Below are 27,187 nucleotides of genomic sequence, written 5' to 3'. Positions count from 1 at the left end.
ATTCTGCTTTTTCAAAAGAATTCCAGGGATGTGAAGAGTGTGGGAGGATTGCTTTCCTTGACTGCAAAACAGCTCATGAGTAACTCATCTTCGCCTGCTACTATCTTAAGCTTTATTCCCAGGAGATTAGTGTCACAACATAGGACCCATAAGCAAGCACTGATGTAGAGTTAATGTTTATTCCCTTTGCATTTTCCCTTCAATTACCCCACCATGCCCATGGTGGTAAAGAAAGTGATACTCATTGTGAGACATGCTCAGTAGGGCAGGGCATACAGAGGAATCCACACTCAGAATTGCTCTCTGGGAATTCAGTAAAGCAACATAGACAAGAGAATCCTCTAGACTTTATCCTTTGTCTCTATTATTCCTGACAGTCCTAAGCAGCATACATGTATGTGCACACACATGCACGGACCATGTACCTGCAACACTACTGCACTTGCTAGTTCCCTATTTCACTTTCCTTGACTACCAGAACCATTTGCCACATGAAAGCATTAAGAGACCTGGTTAGATGTATAACCCCACAGAGGTTTAATGGTTTGTTTTCTATGGTCTTCTTCTGAATAGAAGAATGAGCATGGGTGGGACAATGAGTAGGTCAGGTCCTTCTTAGAAATTATAAATGCCTCTGTTGCTCTGGGCCTCAAGTGAGAAGAAGCCAATGTGAAATGAAACCCACTGTCTTTTTTATTTAAATTAAAAACAATCTTATTTTACATACTAATCCCAGTTCCCTCTCCAACCCCCCTTCCCACTCCCATCTACTCCTCAGGAAGGGTGAGGCCTCCTATGGGAGATCATCAAAGTCTATCACATAAATTGGGGCAGGACCTAAGCCCTCCCCCATGTACCTAGGCTGAGAGAGTGTCCCTCCATTGGGAATGGGCTCCCATAGACCACTCACATTATCTCATTTAATATTAAAACAATCCTAGGATTTTCTCCCATTTCAGAGTGGAAGAATATAATACACATTTCGAGCCCACTTTTCACTATACATAGAATCACATGGAAAATAAAACATGGCCTTGGAGCCATTTAGTTCAATGGACTTAGTTCTTTCATTTGCAATATTAGATCATTTATGAGATTCTAAAATGGGAAATGAAAAGGATCATAGGTACCTCACAGGACTGTTGAGAAGATTCAAATTGTTGCCTGTAAAATTTCCAAGTCATATCCAAGCATATACTCCAGATTTTTATTATGTGACAATTCAATTGTTATTCACTTTATTGACCAATCTCCTACAAGGTCTGGTGCTCTGCAAATATCTGGTGAACAGCAATCTATGTCTGTAATTGAGTATCAGTGAATCATGACTCACATTACATCCATATTTTGCAGATGCTTATAGTCTGTCCAGAGAGACAAGGAAATGAGAAAGCAAACACAAGCTTGTGGATTAGCTAGAATAGAGATGCTAACAGAACATGTACATCTCTTAGGAAAAATGTTTAATTCTGCCTCAAGGAGTTCTGCAAGTTTATTATAACAATAGAGGGGGATATTTGAGATGAACAAAGAGGTAGTAATTTTATATGCTCTGGTACAAAAGAAAAGCAACAAAAATGAAGAGGAAAGAATGTTCTTTGAACAGCAAGAGGTTTGGTAGGCTCAAGGAGCTAGGAATAAGGTGACAATAAGATCCCAGTCAAGAGCAGCAGTACCCAGTGGAAATTATATGGCAAGTTCAACATATAATTTTAAATTTTCTCATTGCTACATTAAGAAAGTAAATAAAATAGATGAATTATAATTAATAAAAGTTTTACTTGTTACCTGAAATATTTTAATGTTATCCATATTTTAAAGTACTAATGATTATCTTTTCATTATTTCAGTGTTATCATAGATGCTCATGTGTGCCTTAGGCTTGAAGAAATTCCAATTGTATAAAACACATTCCAAGTTCTCAAAAACTTCATGTGGCTATGAGTTTTGGAAAGACTGAAAAGGCCAGAGACCAGATTCAGAACCATGGACAGTGCTAATAATTCCATGTGTTCTGGAAATCTACAAAAACATCTTCAGGGAAGTTTGAGAAACAGAGAATTGCAAAAGAGACTGGCCACTTCTAAATACAGGCTAAGAGCATTTCTCTCCTAGACCTGGTTATCTTCTACTATTCTCCATCTATGTGATATCTCCGCAGTCCTTAGGACATGCTACTTCTGCTATCTTGGAGGTAGCATTATATTCAGATTATATTTCAAGCATGGTGATTAGAGGAGAATTCTCTGATGGGATGAAATTCACTGCAATAATGAGAGCACTATTTTTTCGGAAATTCTGTATTTCTAGTGTGTTAAAGTGATCCCAAGCCCCCACTACCAGTCTGAGAACAGGATATATGAGAATTTGTCCCCTTTTATTTCTCAATGCTTAGCTAATTATAGTTATTCATGTAGACTCCTAAGAATCAGATGTTCACTGAGCATCAGCAAGGGAGCAGCAACTGTATGGATTCCTGGTCAAACCTGGGAGAAACCATGGGTCTGGGAATTCTCCTTTGGAGTTACTTAGATTTTCAATAAAGGCAACTAGTTTGGGTATATAAATTATTAATGAATAATGATGCCAAGAGACTATTCCACAACTCCTTTGAACTCACCAGACACAATTAAATTTTTTTCCAGCTAAAAGAATAATGAGATCATAATAGAGAGCCTAAGCTTACATTCTCAGGAATGTTCAGCCAAAGAAAACCCAACACTTGTGTACCTATCACTGACTATAAGATATCCCTTCCTTTCTCTAAAATAATAAATAATATAAGGCACCTGTAGGCCATGACCCTTTTGGGGTCAAATGATCCTTTCACAGATGTCACCTAAGACCTTAAAAAAACACAGACATTTACATTACAAGTCAAAATTACACTTATGAAGTAGCAACAAAAATAATTTTATGGCCCCTTACCTGCAGGAAGTAGTTTGGAAAGAACGATGCCCAAATTCCCAAATATTGTCTATAAATGCTTGTTTTCATTTAAATGGACTTGGTTATATAAAATAAATAAATAAAAGATTCTAAAAAAATAATAATTTTATGGTTGGGGTTACTACAACATGAGGAACTGTACTAAAAAGGCTGCAGCATTAGGAAGGTTGAGAGCCACTAATTTAAGGGGCTGCCCAATTCATCAAAACTCAATATAATTATCAACAATGTAACCACACATTGGGCCCCTTTCACCATTGAAAAGAGGTTTTGACAACTTCTTTGAATCATTTCAGATGTACAAGGGACACTAACTTGTGACATATGTTCTCGTGCTTTCAAAATGGAAAAGGATAAATATGTGCATTTTCTGTATGAAAAAAAATGGCCTAAATATGGCCAGGTTGCATTCTCAACAGAAACCTAGTGTAGGGCCTGTGCAGAGACTTCGGGAAAAAGTCAAGAAAGACCCTTTTTTAAAATTTAAATAGAGAGCAGCATGGGGAAGTCAATATTCATTGAGTACATTTGAATTGTTCTCCATTTCAAGCTTGTATAGATCTCTGATGCTATGAGGAAGGCTGTCAAAAGTTCAATTGCTTGATAAAACTTGGCAACATGTGTGGGATTCACTCTGGAACAGATGCTATGTGGAATGTTTTGCATGTATTAATTCATCATGTCCTCACAACAACTTTCATCAACCCAGAGCATGGCTAACAAAGCTGAGTCATGGGGAAGTAAATTAGCATGCCAAATTGCACAGCTAATAAAACCCCACATTGCTGTCAACCTCACAGTTCGGCATCAAAGACAGCGACCTTAGCTACCATATCCAACCACCTCTTAAAATCATACACATTATATTTTTAAAGAATGTTAAAACTCATTTGATTTTTTAGAGTAGGATGAAAGGCATGAATGTCAGAGTTATAATATATTTATGGCTGAAGATTTTTCAGAGGAAGACAAAATGAATATGGTAAGATAGAAGCTAAGAGGAAAGCGAACTTAAATAAACCAACTTACATTCCATTTCAGGTCTATAACATCAATGTGGTTTCATTAGTGATAAAATTAATGCAAGCTATGCTTGGCAATACTGTCATTACATAATGTAACTCTACATATAAACTCATAATTAACAAACTGTACTAACTGTGGAACCATCATTATTTCAAATTTCCAATTTTAAATATATTTGTCACCTACTTGACTACAGTTCACACATTTATCAATTTGTGTTTTCTAAAGAAAACATTCTACGACAACAAATAACTGGTGAAACCTACAGATAACAGTATTACTCAATTTCATTAACTGTAGTATGGGGTTGTCAGTGCTTGATCATGTTGGTCAGGCAGAAATGACAGTTCATGCAAAGTCGTGCTCCCTCACACACAATAAAATCTAGTGAGTATCACTTCCACTAAAATGAAAGACTGGTAGAAATCACTCAGGAGAGATTTTTAGAACTGCGTCTCTGATGGACAGTTTAGGTTTCTCCTGCACAAAGTAAGTTGCTGGAAAATATTCAAGTTGGACACCTTCAATTCTTGTGGCAACCAAACCACTGATTTATGGAAATGGGTAATCAATTTGACAGTGTGTTGTGTTTCTTTAAAAGGCATGCTTGAAGGCTAGAAGGATAAAGTATTGTTTGTTTCATACAAAAGTCATTGAAATGATTTTAAAATTGAAGACTAAATAATAATACCTACTAAATAATAATGGTAGCTTGTTGAATGCCAATGAATTTTCCTCAATATTAGTTTATATGTACTTTACAATTTTAATAAAATGTCTTATCCTTAGAATGAACAACACCCCCCATTCCTGGCCGGCAAAATTGATATTGCAAATGTACTTGAATTAATGACCCTGATACAATTATAAAAAGCATGGCATTCCTCTGATCACATGACTGGGTCTGTTCTATCTAGTACCCTATGTAACTAGGCATATGAGTCACATACACAAATGTCCTGGGAAGTGTTGGCAGCCCTTTTGGTGTTTTGGCTCATGAGAGCTTCTGTGTTGGCAGTCTTTAACCACATAGATACACATGTACATGCATGCACACAGCCTGCCCCAGCTCCTGGAGTCATAGAGATGAGAGATCTCGGCATGGAAATCATCTGCCTTGAAGTCATTGGCTGACATCCCACATGTGTGGCAACCCTTTAAAGTTTTCACTATTAGTTGTCTCATGTCAGATTAATTAATAAGCTTTCTTAAATTCCTGGTGAGCAGATGTTCATGCAAGTCAAAGCTCTTTCCACATCAGGAATTGCTGAATTACTAATAATTCTTTCCATTAATTAGGTTTGGAACAGAAATAATATTTAGACTTTGATGTTTCTGAAAGCAAAAGAGTCTCAAAATTTGGTCAGTATCATTCATTCAATGAATATTATAATGAAAGTTATAATATTTTCCTATGCACTTATTCAACACAATCCAGTTTAGAATTGTCAGCTCAGTAGGAGAACTGTCAGGGAGAACAATACTGAAGCTGGCACGTTTGATTGCTGTTTTAATACTACTTTCCACAAAGTCCACAACCAATGGGCTTAGAGAATTATGAATCTGCAGTCTCTCTTGGTTAACTATTTTTCCTAAGAATTGCAGACACCACATAGGCTGTATCTGACTTACCTCACATCAAGTTATAAGAGATTACATAACATGTCACAAACCATAGTTTGTAGGTAGTTTGAGCAGAAATCTAACATTCTTCAAGTTTTTCTTATTATGGTATTCAACTATTTCCAAGCCACAACCATAAATATTAGTCATGTTCAATAGGTTAACCTCCTAGAGCAGTGGTTCTCAATCTTCCTAATGCTGCAGCTCTTGAACACGGTTCCTCATGTTGTAGTAACCTCCACAACAATAAAGTTATTTTCTTTGCTACTTCATAACTTTAATTTTGCTACTGTTATGAATCTTAATGTAAATATTTCCAGAGATAGAGGCTTGCCAAAGGGCCACTACACTAACTTTGAGCCAAATGGAGTATTTTAATAATAGCCAAAGGTAATGCATTTTAAAACTACTGTGTCTTCAGTAGAGATATTTATATCCCAGTAAAAAAATTAACATTGTAGAAAACATGAGACTCTACGTCACATGTATGACTGTAAGTCATACACCCTCTTACCGCTTTGAGGAGAAGATGTAAGTATGAGCAATGCTTTAATTAGTGCACAGGGAGCTATTGATGGATGAGCCCTATCCCATTCAAGCCAGTTTACAATATTAGAAAAATAATTTACTATTCCAGGTAGTCATACAATTCCCTGCACCACCCACTACCCCCTCCTACTTTCTCAAGTTTTCTTAGTATCTCTGAAGCTAAACTGAACATAAAGACTAAGTCTCCTATGTAAGAGTACTTAATGTTTCTTATACTTGAACCTAAAGAGAAAGAAGAAAACCCCAAGAAAAATTGTTTGGAAAATGTTTTGGATATTCTAGAACAATGTAAGGAGGAATATGGAAGATACCACCTCTGAAGATAGGTTCGTGTGATGTGATATTAATATCACCAATTTCAGTAGTTTGAGGTACATATAGTACTTTTCCTTGGGAGAGGCAACAGAGGTGTTGGTCACTTGTACTCTTTGGGCCATGATCTCTAGGCTCTACTGTGAGGCACCTTTGAGTGTCACAGACAGTTCCACATAATGCCATAATGCAGTCCTTTCCCTCAGATAGAATACTAGAACAGATTTGCATGAGGTTTGAAAAAAAAAATCCCTTAAAAATAACCTCCGAAATGTCTCGAGATCCAGCAAGAACAGCTCATTTACTCTTGTTTGTTCAGAATTTACTGTGCCTGTTTGTTCAGAATTATTTACAAATATCGACCCCCCCCATCTTGATGCAATCTAGCTAGCTAGCAGAGGGAGGGCCCCATTGATTGCAGCCTAGGCCAACCACAGTGGCCTTGAGAATGCTGACAGTACTATGTCCCTAGGGCTCTAGTATCTCCTGAGTTATAAGTTCAGCTTGGTCCCAAGAATAAGGCATTTCAGGCACTTCCATAATTATACTTGTAATGATTTCAAAGACTGTTGGGATGTTCTTCTATTTCTATTATATGATCTTATCAATGGAAGAGCCTGAGGCCTCTGAACCAAGGCTTCCTTCTAAGAAACATCTATGTTTTGTTGCTATGGCAACAAGAGTATTTGGGCAGAATGAGTTAATTTCCTTGTGGAAAGTATTAACGGCAGAAATGATTGGTGAAACTGGGCCAGAGGCACATTTTTCCTGATTTAGCACATGTATTTTTTTTTCCTTTTTGCTCTTTGACCACCTTCTGTGGGTTGAGGAGGCCTTTGATGAAGAAAATCCAATCCCAGAACAAGAAACAGTGTTTTGTAGTTCATGAGCAACACCATTCATAAACTCAAACTCATCGGCAGGCCCCATCTAGAAACTCTCACAGAATCTTTTTGAATGTTGTAAGTGTACAATTTCTGTTTTGGTCTGTTAGAGACACAGTACTTGAAAATGTAGTTGGAACACTTTTTTTTTCCAGGCAATTTTCCTTCTTTCTTTCCTGTGATTTCATAAACAAAAAGACATGCCTTCTCAACAAACTGTTTCTCACATTTAGAATGGACTGTGAGAGAAGAGAGGCATAATTTCCATGTTGACTATAAGAAACACCTTGATCTCGGTCAAATGTTCAGGAAATTCAGCATTTGTTTCCTGAAGGAGGGTAACAGCATAGCACGGATAAAGGCAGTCTTTATCCCTGGGTGGTGGTGTTTTCTGGCTCTAAGGACCCGAGAACATTGCTTACATTCTTGGAACCTCAGAAGCTTCATTTGTATAGTGGCTATAAGGATAAATCATGCCTCAGGAGGCAATATTGGCAGCAGCATACTAAAAACTGTACATGTCACTTAAGAAATGTACAATAAATGTTAGCTATGATTATAGACATGTGAGAATAAGTAATCTTGCCTATGCCCATTAGAAAAAATACAGAATGCTTGACTTTAGAGACTTTTTCATAAATTTCAACCACAATTTCTTAAAAATATTTATGAGAAGAAAGAAATCAATATAATATTCAATATAACATGATTTTCAGACTGAAGAACAACTGTTTATTACATGTTCGCAATTTAGAAGCATAGCCTAAGAGGCAAGATGGGATTGTTCCCCCAAACCTTATTCTTAAGGTATCCCTCTGACTAACAGGCCCACAAATATTAAAAATTGCAAGAAAATGCTAATAATTTCAAAACAAAGATTAAAAGAACAGGTACTAGAGAGATGGACCAGCATTTTAAAGCACTTGCAACTCTTCCAGAGGATACTAGTTCAGTTCCCAGCACCCACATGATATCTCACACCTGTCTGCATGTAACTCCAGTTTCAAGGAGATTCATACATATAGGCAAATAGCCATAGCATGAAATAAATAGGAAAGAATAAGAAATATAAGGTGGAGGAGGAAGAAGAAAATAAAAAGGAGGAGGAGGAAGAGGAGACACTACTACATTTATTACCTGGAATGAGAAATATAACTAAAGATAGACAAAGAAACTCATGTCTACCACACGGTTTCTAAGTAATACCCAAATTGTTTCCTAGAATTGTCCCAGCTCGTGTGTGTGTGGTGTGTGTGTGTGTGTGTGTGTGTGTGTGTGTGTGTGTGTGTGTGCGTGCATGCGTGCGTGCGTGCGTGCGTGTGTGTGTGTGTGTGTGTGTGTGTGTGCATGTCTGTATGTGATGGGGATTTAAACCAGGGCCTTATATACTAAATAAGTATTCAACCACTGAACTATAGCCAAGTTCTCTCACTTTCCTTTTATTTTATTTAATTATTTTAATTTTGAAACAAAGTCTGATTAAATTGCCCAAACTGGCCTTGTGGTCTTCCTGTCTCACCCACCAGAGTAGATAGAATGATGAGTCTGGCTGAAATTAGCATTTTTTAATTGGTTGCCAACTTTGTGGTAGAGGCAGGATGATCTGAGTTCAAGGGCAACCTGGACTTCAGATTAAGTCCATGTCAGTAATAATAATGATGATGATGATGATGATGGTGATGATGATGATGGAGAGGGAGGGAAGAGTAGAAAAATGCAGCGAGGGAGAAAAAGGAGATGGGGGATGGAAGAGAGTCTAAGTAATTTTATGCCATGTATAATTTATCACAACTAAATTTCAATTGGAATTTTTAAACTTAAAAATATTCCTGAAGGGCACACATCTTTAGTCCCAGAACAAGCAGAGGCAGGCAGATCTCTGCGGAGTTCAAGTCCTCTCCAGTCTATATATTAAATCCTAGGTCAACCAAGGTTGTGTAAGCCCCTGTCTCAAAAACAACCTCCCCATATAAAAACAATCCCCCCAAAAAATAAGAAATAAAAATGTTTCTTAAGATGAAAATGTTCTGAAGATAAAATTTGACGAAATCATCAAATATTGTTGGGAATATGATTCCCTTCTTGAATATGCCATGAGAACCAAGCACAGGGCTATTCTTTCCATTATAATCATCCCTCCCCAGAAAGAAGTATCATATATTAAAAGTCGGGATATTGCTAGAACTAAAAGTCTAAAGTTTATGAAAAATGGTTTACTTCTTAAAAAACAATGAACAAACAAACAAACAAACAAATCCTAAGTAGAGAGTCTATTAGGCATTTATGAAAAATGGTTTACTTCTTAAAAAACAATGAACAAACAAACAAACAAAAAAATCCTAAGTAGAGAGTCTATTAGGCATTTTAAAACAGTGATGGGCTGGGCGGTAGTGGCATGTGCCTTAAATTCCAGATAATAATAACTTTTTATGGACCTTTCTTCACACACCATCACTACCATAGCCATCACCACTGTCCTCACTGTTTCCTCCTCTTTAGTACCTTGTGAAACTGACAGCCCCACCTCCCACTCCTCAACCCCCTCACCCCCGTCCCCGCCCCCGCCCCCGCCCCCGCCCCTGCCTCATATGCACTGGTCACCTCTAGGCCTAGTTCTCCTTTCCAAAATGACAGTGTGAGGCCAGCACAATCCCTCACATCCTTTGTGGCTCATCCGTCCTGTATTTCTGCCACTTTTACAAACCTCTGCCCTGACACCCTAGTTTAAGCCTCTGTTTTACAAATGTAAAAATTAGCATCTCGCTTGACCAATGATTCCTAGAAATATATATGCACTGTCAAGATGCGTATGGTTCTTCTTTTGGCAGGATTTTACCTACAGCTGAAGCAATCTCATGAAAACTACTCAGTATTCAACAGAGCCATTTTTTTCCCCAGAGAGAATTAATCATAGGCAAGGACTGGAAAAGACATTTCCCTAGATGAATCTCAAGCCTGCTCCTGCTGAGAGGCCTATTCTATTTTAATTTGCCAATTAAAAGTGGCCTGGGAAATCTCAGATTGTCATTATCTCATTAAAAATACATACTCGTCACTCCCTTCCTACCCTCTGGAGAATTAACACTCAAGTAGCCCAACTGCTCTCTATAACTTAAAGTTAACACCATCTTCAAAAGATGACCTTTATTGAGGGTCAATGGAGAATGGCATCTTCTGCAGCCAATAGTTGCCAAAATATTCTACACAACTCCCTTCACTACATCTGTGGATACGTTACTGTGCATTTATTACACCTATGAAATTTACTAATCATTCAAAAGAGTTGAAAAAGAAATAGAAACGTTGTTTCCAGGTAATAAGTACCCAGACATAGGAAAGGAAGTGCTATAACCAGGTCCTTCAGCACCCTCCCCTTTAGATAATCTTTGGATGCTATTTGGCTCTTATCCCACACCTCCCCTCTATCATACTGGATTATCTATGGGATGTTGTCACAAACACGGTGTTGATGGTTGAGATTGCTGGTTTCCATTTTTATGCCAGTCATAAATCCTATCCTCTACTAAACTGTATGTGGGGACAGTTACTAGGAGGAAAACGGAATGGCTGGAGTCACATTGAATGGTGCTGTTTTTCAGTTCCCAGTGAATCATAAATACCAGGCATCAAGAGTAAGACAGAAACATATCAACGATGCCGGGTGATTCCTCATAGTTAATAATGCCCCTGAATAATAAAGTAGTAAATGATAAATGGATATCACTGCCTCTCTGTATGTACTTGAGCCTGACCCTGTGCAGACAACTGCAAGTTACTAAGTATTTCCAGAGGCACTTTTCAAAGATTTAACTGATTCCTGTCTAATAAAACTCACAGTAGCACAGTGCACTAGGGAATGGCACTTTTCCCATCTCAAAATTCAGAAAAAAATTACCTTATTCCCTTGAAATCCCTTTGGGCCTGGTTCCCCTGGAGGTCCTCCAATGCCCTGCTCCAAGATGAAAACCATGAATTAATTTATGTTCCAAACTCTAGAAGGCCAACCAAGGAAGAACAAGCAATTATTAGCGTTCCTGGGGGATCCTGTGTCAGTAGCCTGACTGTGAGGCTCTGATCTACTTTGGGATCACATTCAAAGGAAAAACTGCATAGGATGAACTCCTTGAGTCAAATTAGTAGCTTTTAAAACAATAATACTAAAAACAAACATACTTTGAATAGGACATTTGTTTTCTAAGCCTGTGTATTTAATCTTCCTGTGTCGAGTTCCACTTTTTAAAAAAAAGATTTTTGCCTATCAAACAACTTTTTAAATATATCTAAGCAGACCATCGAAAGCTGTCATTTGCAACAAGTCTGCAATGCCAGTCACAGCCTTCCTCTGGCAAACACAGGCCAAAATGAAAAAGCTGGCTAACTGGATATAGCCTAAGAATTCTTGGGTTAAAACATAACTTTCATCCTATCTGGGGAGGGGCATTTTGTTGGCTTGATTTTTATCCTTGTTTTGTATTGTTTTTGTGGTGCCAAGGATTGAGGCCAGCACTTTGTGCTTGCCTGGTAACCACTGAGCTGTATCTCTAGACCTTCAGTAGAGTTTTTGCAATGCTGCAATTACTTCTTCAAACTCATCTGCATCCACTGTTACTTTAGAAGAGACTAGTCCCTTCACTGAGAAAATTGATCCAAATTATTTTCTAGGGTCCACAGTAAATAACTAAGTTGTAGACCCATTTCATATTTTCAGGAATTAAATACTTGCATTGAAGGGAATAATATAAATATGTAGATAAATAAATTTAGGAAAAAAATGTACAACTCTTATAACTACCATTATAGAAACAATAACTACTTCTTTATCATACTTTCCTGACTTTCCTCATGTAAATTATTTTCCATTTTCTTAGCTATTTATTAGATGGAGTTATCAAGTGTATTGATGAGGTAGCTATTGGTGCCTGTCTTTAGACAGCCAAGTTAATCAAAAAAATTAGTAAAATGGTTTTCAAACTTGGTTACATACTGGAATCATCTGGGAGTTCTTATAAAATACTGATTCCTGGATGCAATTCCTAGCCACTCTAATTTAACTAAGATGGTGCAAATGGGCCAAATCAGTGGTGGTTATTGTTTGTTATTCAAAGATTATCCCAAGGTTAATCTAGTTCAAACATGGATTTTCTTTTCACCTCCTTACCTGAATTCCTCTGGGTCCCTTTGGTCCATATGGCCCTGGAGGTCCCTGTTGGGTAAAATTAATGTTAAGTCTCTCTAATCATCCACCTTCATAAAGCATAGATTTTATTTAAAAAGTATGTTATGGGTGACATTCACTCTTCCCTGCTTATTCAGACATCAAAGAGAATGAACTGAAACGATCCCAGTGATCCCAATTAACAAGAGACCTAAGAGTCAAACTTGCTTCAATAAATAAACTCCAAGAAAATCCAGCTTAGCATGTCACTATTTAGCCTATATGTTGATATTTGGTTCAAAGGAAGGGACTTGCTTCACAATGATCCTTAGAACATTCTATTAAGTGTAGAAACTCCTGTAGTTAGTGGAACATCATTTCCTTCCAGCAAACCAATGTCATTAAATCAGCCATCAATGAGCCTGTTTGATGACTAGATTACTCCTTTCCCCAACTAGGAATGTGACACACCACTTTTTTAGAGTCAATGACCTTCCAAAATACTTCAATATGTCCCATATCTCAAAATAGATTTACAATTTATTTTGTGTAACTACAATGCAGTCTAGATTACCTTTTCCAAGCTTTCAGCCTTTTTGCAAATTATTTGTTAAGAACCAGGGACTGCCATAATTTGCTAATTATTCCCTAATTTTGACAGTAAAGTGATTTCCTGATGTATGCTATTTTAAATAACCTTAGAATTGATGTATGTATTTACATATTTGTCCTGTTCTGATTCATGCTTAAGGATTCTAGACAATGACTACTGAAGCAGAGACAACTAAAGACTCTGTCATCCTTTGTTTATCATATATATATATATATACATATATATATATACACACACATATATATCTACACATATATACATATACATATATATTTAATCTTATGGGACTTTAATCAAGATTAAGTATCATCTATTCCCTTGCTGTTTTCTGATTTGATGTGTAAAGTGATAGTAATGACTTAATTTCACTTCTTTGATTGTAGGTATATTTGGATGGTTTTCTTATTTATGTTTCTCCTGGTCTCTTCATATTTTCACACATATTTTTTATAAAATTGTGTGAATGCTTCATATCAAGGATGCCATATTTTATGAATGCTATATATACATATATATTCATATTTTATATCTTAACATTTAGATATACTTGAAATGGATCATATCTTATAAATTGGCAGTATTTTTCTTTTGGCACAGAAAATAATGTAGCATTTTACAATATCTAGCATCTTAGTTAATGAAACATACTGATTACTTGTCAACCATTTTTATCTCATAATACTTCCCCAAGTATTTGGCTTTCATCTTTTTTCTATTCCATGAATTCTTTCTTCTGTACTTAAAAATTCCTGCGCCCTTCTCTCATTCAAATGTTTTCATTGTCTCACTTTGATTTACTCAGAAATAATCACCAAGCCTGCAACTGCCTGTCTACAGCTCTACAGTAGTTTGTCAGCTTCCAGGAAAGATCAAGTTATTCAACAAGTCAGGATCATTATTTTTTTCCTCCTCCTCAACCTCTGCCTATTTTCTCTTGTCACTACCATTCATACAAATAACTCAGATGTTTTATATTTCACTTTCTTTTTAGCCTTCATACTCAATACTTCTTAATTGGAATGGTCACTATTTTGATTCTAAGACTTTGGGGATCATGTATAATTGTAACTACACTGTCTGTGTAGTTTGTCTCTATTAACAAAGTCTTTATCATGCTAAGTTGAATAGTTTAAGTTCCTTATTCATATCTATATTGAACTAAGGTAAACAGTTATTACTATTGTTTATGTCTTGCTGCATTTCCTAAATTTCAAACCCTTGTCTATTTTTGTCACATGCTTCCTATAATTTCACTAACTTCAAAGCATTTTTCACTCTTCTGTGTGAAATTGCATTAGAAGGCCTTTCCAGTGCACCCAACTGCACCTTGCATTGACTTGCTGGCTATTCTTCCAACCACAATGTTCAACAGGACTGACCTCAATGACTGGGATGTCACAAAATGGCCTTAATGGCCCTGAGTTATGTATTCTTTGGTTTCCTACTTCATGTTTGTGTGTTTACTTCAGTTTATACATGTTTCAGATGTGAAAACTGAACTCCATCGCAAGGAGAGACCCACATAATTCATCCCAGGAATTTTTTTATGAAGGAAACTCAAGACAAAGGGGATTACAACTGTTATCATTTTAAAATGGTATTTCTTACTTTGTCACCTTTCATGCCTGGTTTTCCACATTCTCCTCGTTCACCCTACAAATAAATACATAAATACATAAATAAATAAAATATTGGCAATCTTCAATATTCCAAGTTTTAGAAAAAGAATCTTAGCATAATTATACAAAGTGGACATGTTATACAATATCACACCATTTATCCTAATTTATTCTAAAGTTATTCAAATCAGTGGTACCACTTAATAAGGGCTTGCAGCTTTGAGAGAGAAATGGAATTTGAAGGAAAATAACTACCATGTTTCTCTCTCTTTGTATAGTGATCTGATTCCAAGTGATACATAAATGAAATTAGCTTTATAATTCTGCTCTTACAACCAGGAAAATGTAAACTCTCTGAAGTATTGTCCCTCAATCATATAGCTAGTATACAATATATATATATATATATATATATATATATATATAATCATATAGCAAGTATAGAATAGAATCAGGATTTAGCCCAGTTCTCACTTTAACTGAAAGTCCCTATATTTTTCACAATGCCATGTTCCAGTCTGAATACTGACCTTGATCAGTTACTTAGTAGCATTAGAGTAGAAAACTATTAGAAAGATTCTATGACTAGACAATATTATATCTGGAGAAGGCAGTCATGACGAGTTAGCAAGATTCTCCAGAGGAAAATGGGTCCACTGCTGAGCATGCTGTAAAGCTTTCTTTATTACATCCATTGAACTATCTACCTAGAACGTTACCACAAAAACTAACATTAAAATTATGCTCCAGAATTTATAACAGTATTTTGCTGATATTACCTGACTTTTACTGCTTTAGATAAATCTTAGTTTAACTTTATAGACAGAACAATTTTGTTTCAAATCAGTTTAGGAAATGTGATGCGCACACACACACACATACACACACCCATGCATACACACACACGCAGAAAGAAAGAGAGAGAGAGAGAGAGAATACCACTCAGCTTAAAGGAATGAAATCCCATTTCTGACAACATAAATTAATCTAGGACATACATTAAATAAAATAAATAAATGCAAAAACAAACACTCCCATGATTGTACTTATATGTACTTATATGTAATATAAAAATGACGAATTCATAGAAGCAGAGAGAATGGTGGTTATCAGAGACAACACATGGGGGCTTAGTGAGACCAACCAAAAGACACAAGGCTTTATATAGATGAGAGCAATTAGTTCAAAAGGTCTATTGTAGGTCTAGTGATATAAACAAAAGATGTATTGTGTAAGATGGCTATAGATAATAACAATTTTACTCTCTTAATTATTTAAAGGATAAATTTAAAGTGTTGCCATTATAAGAAATGACAAATGTGGTGATAAGTTCTTGATATCAATGTAACCATTTTATAATGCATACAAATTGAAAGTATAATATCATACAAAAATATAATTTTCACAATCAAAACATTGAATTTAATTACTTATCTTTTTACAAGTTTTACAGTTGTGCAGGAGAATTGAGAACCTCTGAACCCATTATCTCAGTCTTTTCAAACTTGTAGTAGTTAGAATTGAAAAGTACCAGACAATTAGACAGAAAAGACTCATGTTTCCTCAAAATGTTAACATCTGTTGTTAATAAGACTCTTTAGCACCTAACAACGATTCCATGTGTATCTTTATTCCAAGCATCAAATCAATGCCTATTGCTAAAGGAAGGAAACTGGACTGAAGCGGTTGATGGCTTGTTTACATGTCAGCTTCGAGAAGTTCAGAGCCTTCATTTAAGCCCTGCTTCTACTTGTCTTATTATCTTTGTCCTGCTCTAGGACATGTTGCTAATTGTGCCAGTGCACAGCGACATGAGAAAATCACACTAGAATCTAATTTGGTGCATCGCTTCTCTTTAGAGGAAGCCAAACTATGAAAGTATGTAGCTGAAACCCCAGCGTCTTAATGATATACAATGATGCATTGTACTAGATACAGCAGAAGTCCTGGACTTAGTAATACGATGTATTCATATTCTTGTGCAAGCTCTATCTTATTGCCTGATATCAACTAAACTGGATGCCAGGCTGTGTGCCACACACTGAGTAGCACTACTGTAATCACCAGTTATGGGCACAAACTTTGTGCCTGAGCCTTTCTATGACTACACATCTTCACAACATATTCATGTCAGCATTTACATACATGCCCCAGTCATCTGAAGGGAATACAAGCTCAGAGACATTACATTGCCATGACTACAAACTTGACTGTGTTAGACTTCCAAGTCCATGTTATCAATCACCCACAGCTCAGCAAGGCACACTGCCATGGGCCATAAGTTACTTGCGTTCACCTGACCCTCCACACAGGGCACTGCCCAGCTCCTGCTAGCATCTGGGCAGAAGGGAGGAAAGTGCCGCTCTCACAGCCAGCTGTGCTCAGCTCGTAGGTGATCTTTTCTCACCACAGCCTGTGAGTCAACCCGACCCAGGAAAAACTGAAGTTTTCACCGAGAACAAGTCAAACATTTATTTCAGAATGTAAGTGGAAAAATGACTCTTGAAGTCTCAATTAGAGTATACAATTAATTTCCTAGTGTTGGATGGGAACAAAGTGACCAAAATACCAAATAGAAAACTACCATAAATACACTCAAAATTCCTTTGGCCAGAATTCACATTCCATTTGTCTACAGACAGATTTGTTAGCAATGGGGTCCAGAGGAACAGTATTTGTTTCCTGGGCAGACTTCTATCAATGAAAATATTGTCTCCATTTAATTTGCCTCAGCAAAGGCAGTTTTTTTTTTCTTTTGTGGGCTCATGAACATCCATAGAATGACCACAATCACACAAAGCTTCAGGTAGCTTTGAACATATCTGCCCTGTCCCAGCCTCAAGTTCCTAACGCTGTCCCTCATGAGTCAACCTTGAATCTTGGTCAGAGTGTCAACTGATCTGAGCCACTTTCTCTGACAGCTTGTATTTTCCAAGTGAAAAAAAAAACTCTTCCAGTAAGTCTGTAATTCCCCAGGAGGCTGAATGAATCTACACACACACACACACACACACACTTCAAGATGAGGAGGTTCATCCATGAGTTTTCCTCAACCATATGTAAGATAACCTTATATTTATTGAATTTTAAAAATTTCACAAATATAAATTTTATTAACATCTTTCTCTTTCCTTTTTATAATAACACTTTACATTTATGAACCAGAAAACAGTTTACAATACATTGTCATACCCATTATTCCATCTGAGTGTCCAATAGTTATGTATATCACTCAGGCCTGTGTTAATTCAGCTTCATGTAGAAGAAGAAATAGTCAACCTAGTATCTTGAGCTTCTCATGTTTTCCTAGATGCTGAGTTAGAAAACATGGGATGTCTTAACCTCCCTCTTTTTGGCATACCAATGCTGGAGCAATACTTTATAGACCTATGTGTAAATTCTCCCCTACTGTTTGTGGGGTTCAGATCCAAAGAGTACAAGCAGAAGCCCATATATCATGTTTCAAGATACTGCAACATTATGAATCCAGCTCTCAAGTTAATGTTATGGCCTCCTACTTGAAAAAATGTACTTATAAAAAAGCAATAAAATGAGTTGAGATACAGCTCAATTGACAGGGTGCTGGCCCAACATGTTTGGAGTTCTGGGTTACATCCCCAGCACCAGATGAACTGGAAGTGTCAGAAGACACTGGTAACCCCAACATAGGAAGTAGAGGAAGTTCAAGGTCATCCTCCACTACATGGCATGTTGGAGGCCACCTTGGGATACGCGACGATCTGGCTTGCAAAAATCAAACAAAGAACAACAGATAGATTGCTTAAATATCTATGCATTCCAAGCCCCAAACTCAAAGCCCTGGACTTCCTATAGCCTGCTCTTTCCACAAGAAGAGAAGCTGTAAGCCTTAAAGTGCTTCCTGCCTGAATTCCACTACTGCTACAGGCAGCCACAGCTTGGTTCCTCTCAGACTTAGGAAGTAGTTGATATGGGAAAGGTTTATGTAAGACCTAGCAGGCTTCAGCCATTTTGCAAGAACTCTTGAGCTTTTGTCTATCAAATAGAAAGATGGTGCAAGATTCACAAACTGTTAACTTCCGACTTCTTAGGAAATGGGGAAGCCAAGGATACTCGAAACCCACTAAAATTGCAACCTTGTTGCCCAAGTCTGTGGCCTATGCTCTGTACAATTAGAATGGATAATATGAACACATTCTGACTCAAACAAAAATCTGCTCATACAAAACTGTAAGACAGTTGAATCAGTGAATGACTGAGTACTCTCAGAGAATTCTGCACCCAGTGTAACTTTTTAGGTTATTTTGAAAGCACTTTAATTTCCTTGTTTGTAATTTGCAAATAATCTTGAAATTACCTACATTTTGTTGTTGTTTGTTTGTTTGTTTGTTTGTTTTTCGAGACAGGGCTTCTCTGTGTAGCTTTGAAACCTTTCCTGGAAGTAGCTCTTGTAGGCCAGGCTGGTCTGGAACTCACAGAGATACACCTGCCTCTGCCTCCCGAGTGTTGGGACTAAAGACATGTGCCACTACCACCCAGCTAATTATCCACCAACTTATACCATTTGTTTACATGTCAAACCTGCTCCTTCTGCAAGCTCTTAGTTTTTTAGATCAACAGTTCTTTATTTCTTACCCAGAATCAACCCTCTCTTTCCCAAGGGAGATTGTCAGAATCTGGGTTCTCATAGAACGTAAGCAACAATACAGCTACTTACTCGAATGTTAGCTTTGCTGCATTTGTTTGCAGGGAGGAAATTTTCATCTGAAAACCTGTGTTGCTTTTTTATTGTTATTGTTGTCAAATCAGGTTCTTCAATTAAAAAAAAAATCATATTTGCAGTTAGAGGGACACTAGAATCTTAGGGGTGCTTCTACCTCTACAACTCATAGCCATATCTTATTTTTCATTAGTAGTCTACACTTAACTGACTTAAGAGAGTACTTAGAAATGAGGAAGGGCAATAGTAGTAGGTAAATACACTATGTTTATGTTTTTCTTTCTAATTTCTGCTCAACTGGTTGTTACCGACTTACCTTGTCACCCTTGTAGCCAGGAATTCCCTAGTTTAAAAGAGAAAATGAAAGGTAAAGTAAGGTATTATAAACAGCATTAGAGGAAGCACTAGATAGTTTTCGTATACAAGGTGGAACGAATCCCATCAGCAAGTCTTGGAAGACCACATAAGTGCAAGCTGCTTTATATCTCCCTGAGCTTGGGAACGTGCTGTTACTAAGGAGAAGGATGAGCCTATGTTTCCCTGTTGTATTCTATTCTCAGTTCCAGACTTTTCTGTTTCAAATCCAATTTATTACCCTCTGGCCCAAAACCAAAGGAGAGAATGTACACTGAAAGTCATTGTGGACATGATGATCAATAACAGTACTTTCAAACTGTTGTATTGACTTTAAAACTATTAAACTATTTCAGCTAAATGTTTCTCAGGGTCAGTTAGAGAAACTGGCTTTGAAATGAACTGAGAAGATACCCTTTAAAATATTTGTAAATGTCTGTATCCATCGTGGTCTTCCCTTCACATTGAGTCTAAAATGTATAACATCAGCGAAATGAATGGTTCCTCTAGCAGCCCTAATGAGTCAGTGACCTTTGAGTTATTGGTTTTCATCTCACGCTAAGTGAGATGCCAGCACCTCGGCTGTCCTCTGAGTCACTCATCGGAATCCTGAGGAGCCCTTTCCACTGTGTCATTCCCATAAGCGCTCTAATAGACACAATTCTGGGTATTAAATGGACTGGGAAATTGCCCATCTCCAAGAAACAGCAAGTCCTTTCCATCACTACTCTACAACTATATTTTCAAGAAATAGAACTGTAAGACATATTTAATACAAGCTGGAGAAACCAACAGCATACATGAGGTAATACTGCAGTTATACATGAAGCCTACAAAATTTTTATTTCATCGCATGTGTAATATTTCCAAATAGAAACTTCAGAGAAGAAATAATACTTCTTTCTGAATTAATGGGTATTTAGTAATAAAAGCTGAAGATGGAGTTAACAAAAAAAAAAAAAACAGAGTGACAGTGTAATTTAAGCCAGTGTAGAAATATTTGTTCGCATAAGTTGTTCAATTTCTAAGATGGTGCTTAAAATTTAAGACTGCATTATACTCAGTTAATTTGGTATTTCCTGCAAAAATCATCCACATTTAATACACCAAAAAATATGTAGGCTTCTCATTTCAGAATTCTTGGGCAATCCACTACCCAATACAATGCCCAAATACTTAAAATTTTTGATATTCATGTTGAAAGATGGAAGAATAGATTTTGGAAAGAGCCAAAAGAGCTCTGCACAAACTTTGTTCATGGAATATTCTTATTTACTTCCAAAATTTCTGTCACTTATCAGTTGGTCATCTTATCAGGGTTTCATTTATTTGTTTGTATGTTTTTCCCTTTCAGGACCTCTTAATCACTGGCTTTAAAATGTTCCAGTTTAAAACATACCAAATTGCATTGCCAGTCTCTGCCAAGTTTCTGATTTTCTCATTTCTAGGAATAAAAAGTTTCTGATTTCTAATCCATCATCTTTCAAGTTTTTAAAGGGGTCAGATCTTATAATTATCTCAGTTTCCTCTCTCCTCTTTGTTTCCACTCCAAGCTTCCATTTTACATTCACAACTCTTGAGTTATTTACCTCACCTCAGGTTTCAGGAGCTTCCCATCACCTAGAGAAAGCCAGTACTGGTAATATAGAAGACAACTAAGACAAGTTCCCTGAACAGGTAGCAGAAGTTCTCAGCAAACTCCTACCAATGGCATTGAGCTTTCTGTCAGATGGTTACATGTGACTAATTAAGAACTCTAAGAGACCAGCTTCTTAAACCTCTGCTTCCAATTCTGTGACTGACTGCTCACTGTAACCGAGGGGATAAGCAAAAAGAGGCAACACAACACAACCCCTGCTTGTTACTGTCAGTGTTACTATTTGCTATCCTTACTGAATGCCCTAGAAGATATAATTAAAAATATTTTAATGGACCATAATTATTTCCCAAGCAATCTCAAGAAACCAAACAGAATGATACAGTTATTTTTGCCAACAGAACTGAATTGACAAAGATATAGTTTAGACAATATGATTCTTACACTTTCAAAATTCTAGCTTATTTTTTTATCATTAAACAAAGAAAATGCCCACAAGAAGTAGAGCAAAGTGCCTTTGTCATCTGAGTTTTTCATAAAGTTTAGTTGGCCATTAGCGAGTGTCATAGGTCCCATCATCACTCTGTTGATCAGAGTATTTTCTCTTCATAGTTCTAATGCTGAGATCATATCTGTCTGGTTGCCTGCTGGAGCCCTAAAGAATCAACTTTGCAATTACATTGCAGGGTCAAGCCAGGCAGTCACAGAATCCCAGGATCACCCTTCAGAAAAGCATTCCAATTTTTCACATACCCCAGGTCCTCTTTCTCCAGTTTCTCCTTTCTGAGCATCACCCTGCAATAAACAACACACTCAGTCAAAATCCTTCGGCAAGTGATTGATTGCTCAATAAAATGTGCTATTCCAAGATAATGGGTTAACCCAATTAGAGAAGAATCTTAAGCTTTGACCATTGACATTTTCTAGGAGGAAAATCGCAGTTCAGATAAGGTTTGGCCTTTTGGAGTAAAGCCAGATGTTCAGGGCGCATAACGCAGATAGATTTTCATAGCTCCCCCACATTCCAGTTTACAACATGGTGTTTTCTCAAACACAGCATTGTGTTTTTCTGGAACAAGACACTCTGGCTTTTCTCCAAAGAGCTTTGAATATTTTCTAAAATGTTCCTCAAGAGAGGCTGCCCGATTTCAGCAAGACTTAGGAAAATAAAGTATGGAGCACAAAGCTACAAACCAAACTAATGAAATGTGAATATTAATTACAACAAAATGTGAATATCGATTACAACAAAAGAAGGTTGGGACCTGATAGAATGAGTAAACATGAGACAGTTTTTGTAGCGTGCAAAGAATGTTACACATTCTCTCTCATGGGAAAGCAGGCTAGTGCCAAGAATACTCTCATGTCTACAATGTTATGTGTGTTAACTTCTTAATAATACTCTTAGAAATGGGTTTAAAGTTTGGGTGTTTTAATGGCTCTTATGTATTGCCTAAATTCTTCCCAAGATGTAAGTACTAGGTTGTCCTTGCAGCAGAGAGCAAAGGCTTCACACACCACAATCACTAGTTAGTATTACTTAAAGTTGCAGCTTCCGTTGCTGTAAAGAAAAAAGAAGAAAGAAGAAAAGGAACATTTCTTGAAACTCAAAAACCCAAAAATCAAGACTGTATGAACTAAAAAATTGTTTCTTTAAAAAAAAATTCTGTGGGATCCAAACATCCCAAATATAGTTATTATTTAAGAGGATCCTTTGATTAGTCATTTTCTTTTACTTACTTAATAAAAATGTCCATTTCCTCCTTTATTATTTCCTTTTTAAATGGTTTGAATTATTTGCCTCTTTAATCAATAGAAGCCTGATGTTTCTTTATCAGCTGTGAAAACTTTTCATATACAACAGAAACTGACTAAATTGGTTGAATGTGGTGGCACATGCCTCTAATTCCAGCACTCAAGACTCTGAACCTGGGCTACAGAGTGAGTTCCCAGTTAATCAAGACTAATTTAATTTTAGTTATAGTGTCTATTGATGGGAGATGTCATTCTGTAAATATGTTTCTTATATTGGTTAAGCCCTGTTGGCCAATAGGAAAGCAAGATAGGCAGGACTAGGAGACGAGGATTCAGGAAGAGGTAGGAGGAGATTCAACATGTAGGACCAAAAGAGCAGAGTATCAAACCCTCTCTCCAATAAGATAAGACCATGTGCAAACACTTAGATTAATAGAAATGGTTACTATATAAGATAGAGCTAGCTGATAAGAAACACTAGTAACAGGCCAACAGCTTTATATCTAATACAATATCTCTGTGTGTTATTTGGGTCTGACACAGCTGTGTGACCAGGCTGGTGGAAAAACTACTCGTAACAGTCTATTTCTGGGATTAAAACTCTATGACCTAAATACATTTGGTAAGGAAAGGACTCCATCCCTGAAGGAAGTCAGGGCAGGAATTTTAGGCAGGAACATGGAGGCAGGAATTGAAGCAGAGACCAGGGAGGAAAGCTGTTACTGAATTGCTTCTCACAGCTTGCTCAGACTCTTTTTTTTATATAACTCAGGACCACCTGCCCAGGGGTGGTATGTGTTATGGGACTGGCCCACCCACTTCAATCATGGATCAAGAAAATGCACTATATACTTGCCTGTAGGCAATCTAATGGGGGCATTTTATTTTCAATTGAGGATTGACTTCCCAAATAATGCTAGATTATGTAAAGTTGTCAGAAACAAAAGAAACCTACCAAGATATTCTCTAAATAAATATATAAGATGTATTAGCATCAAAGAAAACTTTTTATTCATTTACCGGATTTCCTTTTGGTCCTCGCTCACCTTTGATACCAGGGTTCCCATGGGTACCCTGAAAGTAAAAGGAAAAATGCTTATTTTTATTAAGTATTCTATTAGTTTTCTATGCTTTTGAATAATTTGACCAGCTGCATTGAACATTTTGCAGTATTAACCAGGCAAGCAGATATTCAACTCTGCCCCCCCCCCCCACTTATTGTACCAGGAACACTGAAAACTTTCCATATGCTCAAAAGAAAATAATATCTGTCTTTCCAACTGAATTCTTCCTTAATTACTTCTCATCCATCTTCCCAAACAAAATTAAACTCAAGAAAGCTTTTGATAGACATGAGGTGAGTGGCTTTGGGCCTGAGCTGCTATGGATCATTACCAAACAGACCACTACTGAGCCAGCTTGCTTGCTTAAGATCATAGAGGTTCTGATCTAGGGGACCAGATCCAGATATAAGAAAAGGTAACTCTTCCATCCTGTACCAAATACTACCCAAAACCCTCCTTTCCTGAGAACTAGTTGTGAGGGTACTAAATAAACATGAAATGATTCATGTTATGACAGTACTGAGTGGTGGGAAATGTCAATTGGCTCCTGATAGTAAGTTTTCTTACCCATTCTTCATAGAATCTCATGAGAAATAAATTCCCACAGTCCAATAACTCTTGATTATTCGAAAAATTGTGAAGTCTGGACCCAAGACTCTAGGTAAAATATGTCACATTCATCCAAATGTATGTGTTGTCATTTTCAAATACAAGTTCCTGCTCAAAACAGGTCTTCCATATACTTTGTGAAACCTATTCTCTGCCTTCCAAACCCTTAACATTTCCAATCACATAGGGAAGTGAATGAGTGGAGTCGATGCTTTCTGACAGTATTTGTCAGAGATCAGTAATTGCGGTGACTCCCACCACTGTGCCTCATTGGCTAAATGGGTGCTTTCATCTTTAGGAATTCACCTGATTTCCCAAGCATCCTAAGCAGCTTCCTCTCCAGGAGGCTACATGGCATTGTTGCTGCATCACTGTTGAGACAGAGCATCTCCTAAACCACCAGTGTCTTCTATTAACTCTTTCTGTGTTTTTGTCTCATCATTGAGAGATTCTGGCTCCATTTATCAAATGAGAAACAACACTGAAAAGCCCTTTGTGGAAATAATTTCACCACTGTCTTCATCAAACCCAAGTTCAACATAAACATCTACTCACAGGAGGCCCTGGGTCACCTGGATCTCCCTTCTCACATTCACAGATCTTGTGTTCACACTGAATCAACAAGAAACACAATATTAGTACACAGTGGAATGCAGCGTGCGCTAGCATGACCAAATCTTAGTTGTTATGTAACTAACTGAAACTCCCTTGAAAAAGTTTCTCTATTAAATTATTCAAGGCAAACAGGATGGGTGAGCTATTGAAGTATTAACTTTCACCATGGTTAAGAAAAACAAATGTTCTACCATCTATTTATCAATGTACTTACAGAAAAAGACTAGTTAAAATAGAAAAATAAGCATTTTTATAAAATTTTGGAATTTCTACTCATTCTCTTCTACATAACATATCATAGCTCAGTCATATGTAAACAGTAATTTCTCCATACTCGCAAAAGAAAACATGATTTGAACCACATTTTATCAATTCAAGGTGCACATTTGTTTTTATTTTCAGGTCTCTGAAAACAGAATGAGTCTTATGGTAGCTTTCTAACAGACTCAAACATGACAAAGTCATTGTTTTCTCTGCATGTCTTCAAAAGTTACAAACCACATTTAACAAATGCTTCCATGTCATCTGTGCTTTTCATGGTGCAGAAAGTCTAGCTCATGAATCTTTGGCATGTTCATAACCACTTTAAAAAAAAAAAAAAAACCACAACTGTATCCTATGTCCTTTCCAATGGATGGTTACTATCTAGCCTCCTTTACAATGTGCTCTGATTGGTTGTTCTCATCTGGCTCAGTTCTCTTCAAAATAAAGAAGTGAATAGGCTTCAAGTCCAACCAGCAAAGAGCGGGAAGCTGAGCACTAGATGGATGCTGGCCAATAGCAGGAGTAGCTTCTAAATCAGAGGACTCCAGCAAGCAGCTAGTGTCTGATCCCTGCTTAGAATAAAAGAATCCATGCCAAAGTAAAGAGAAATTTTGTCAGTTGGTAGCACTGATCTCTAAAACAATCTCTCAAATCCCACTAAACATTTTCTACTTTTTCTAAAATTTTCTAAACTACATTTGAAACACAGAGGCTTAAAAAATAAGATCATGTGGCTTCCTCAAAGAATTAGACATTTTTATTTAGTTACACCTGATGTGAATCACAACATTGGAGGGCTAATCCAGGTTTTTAGAGTAATTCACTGTAATAAAGTGTGTGGTGCTTACCTTCCTTTCAAATAAGACATCCTAGAAGGAAAAATAAAGAATGAAACATTAACTCCATTAATAGTTATGCTTCCATCTTCTTATTCATCTTAATTATTCTCTATGGGATATGCAATTTCCAAGAAGAATAGCAATTCAGCTTTTTAACATTTTAAGTAATACAACCAGGCAGCCTACCACCCCAGGAGCTCTCTCAGCCATGTAATAATAGGAGACATGAGGGGCACTAACGTTCAAAATTACTCTGTTTCCTAGGAACTTTATCCTACTGCATCCTATGCTTTACCTTGTGTTGCTTTGACCAGTTCTATTACTTATTTTGTTTCTTTGATCAATTCTAATTATATCCATAATTTAGCTCCGAGTTTAATTGACTATAATGAGAAACGTCTCACTTTTGCTTACAAAGACTTAAGCAAATATATAATTATATATTTTCTTGTCCTCAGATCTATAAATATGTGCATTTGGGGGATTTTGGCACTAAAACACTGATTTGGGAATCATCTTTTTGTAAAAGTATTAGTAGGTCTTATAAAATTAGATTAACACTAAAAAAAGAATATTATAATCCTGGTGGTATCTTTCAAGATGATCTGAAACACAGGAAGCCACAATCCTGCTATTGTGATTACTAGGAGAAAGGATTTTT

At 36.8% G+C, this 27,187-nt stretch overlaps 1 protein-coding gene across 1 annotated transcript in view; it reads right to left on the bottom strand.

Annotated features, from left to right (window-relative positions):
- The window catches only part of Col28a1 (collagen type XXVIII alpha 1 chain), a 166,872-nt gene that overhangs the window by 130,560 nt on the left and 9,125 nt on the right, over positions 1-27,187 (bottom strand). The window contains exons 4-11 of the mRNA XM_051177129.1: positions 26,536-26,556; positions 25,364-25,420; positions 24,156-24,209; positions 22,134-22,175; positions 19,746-19,772; positions 14,720-14,764; positions 12,502-12,546; positions 11,239-11,292 (exon numbers count right to left, since the gene is read on the bottom strand). Coding sequence (XP_051033086.1) covers positions 11,239-11,292; positions 12,502-12,546; positions 14,720-14,764; positions 19,746-19,772; positions 22,134-22,175; positions 24,156-24,209; positions 25,364-25,420; positions 26,536-26,556 — 345 coding nt within the window. The remainder of the gene's footprint in view (positions 1-11,238; positions 11,293-12,501; positions 12,547-14,719; positions 14,765-19,745; positions 19,773-22,133; positions 22,176-24,155; positions 24,210-25,363; positions 25,421-26,535; positions 26,557-27,187) is intronic.

Source organism: Phodopus roborovskii, unplaced genomic scaffold (genome assembly GCF_943737965.1).
Source record: "Phodopus roborovskii unplaced genomic scaffold, PHOROB, whole genome shotgun sequence".
Taxonomy (NCBI): Eukaryota; Metazoa; Chordata; class Mammalia; order Rodentia; family Cricetidae; genus Phodopus; species Phodopus roborovskii.
The sequence above is the reverse complement of the archived record's forward strand: the minus strand, read 5'-3'. Positions and strand labels throughout refer to the sequence as shown.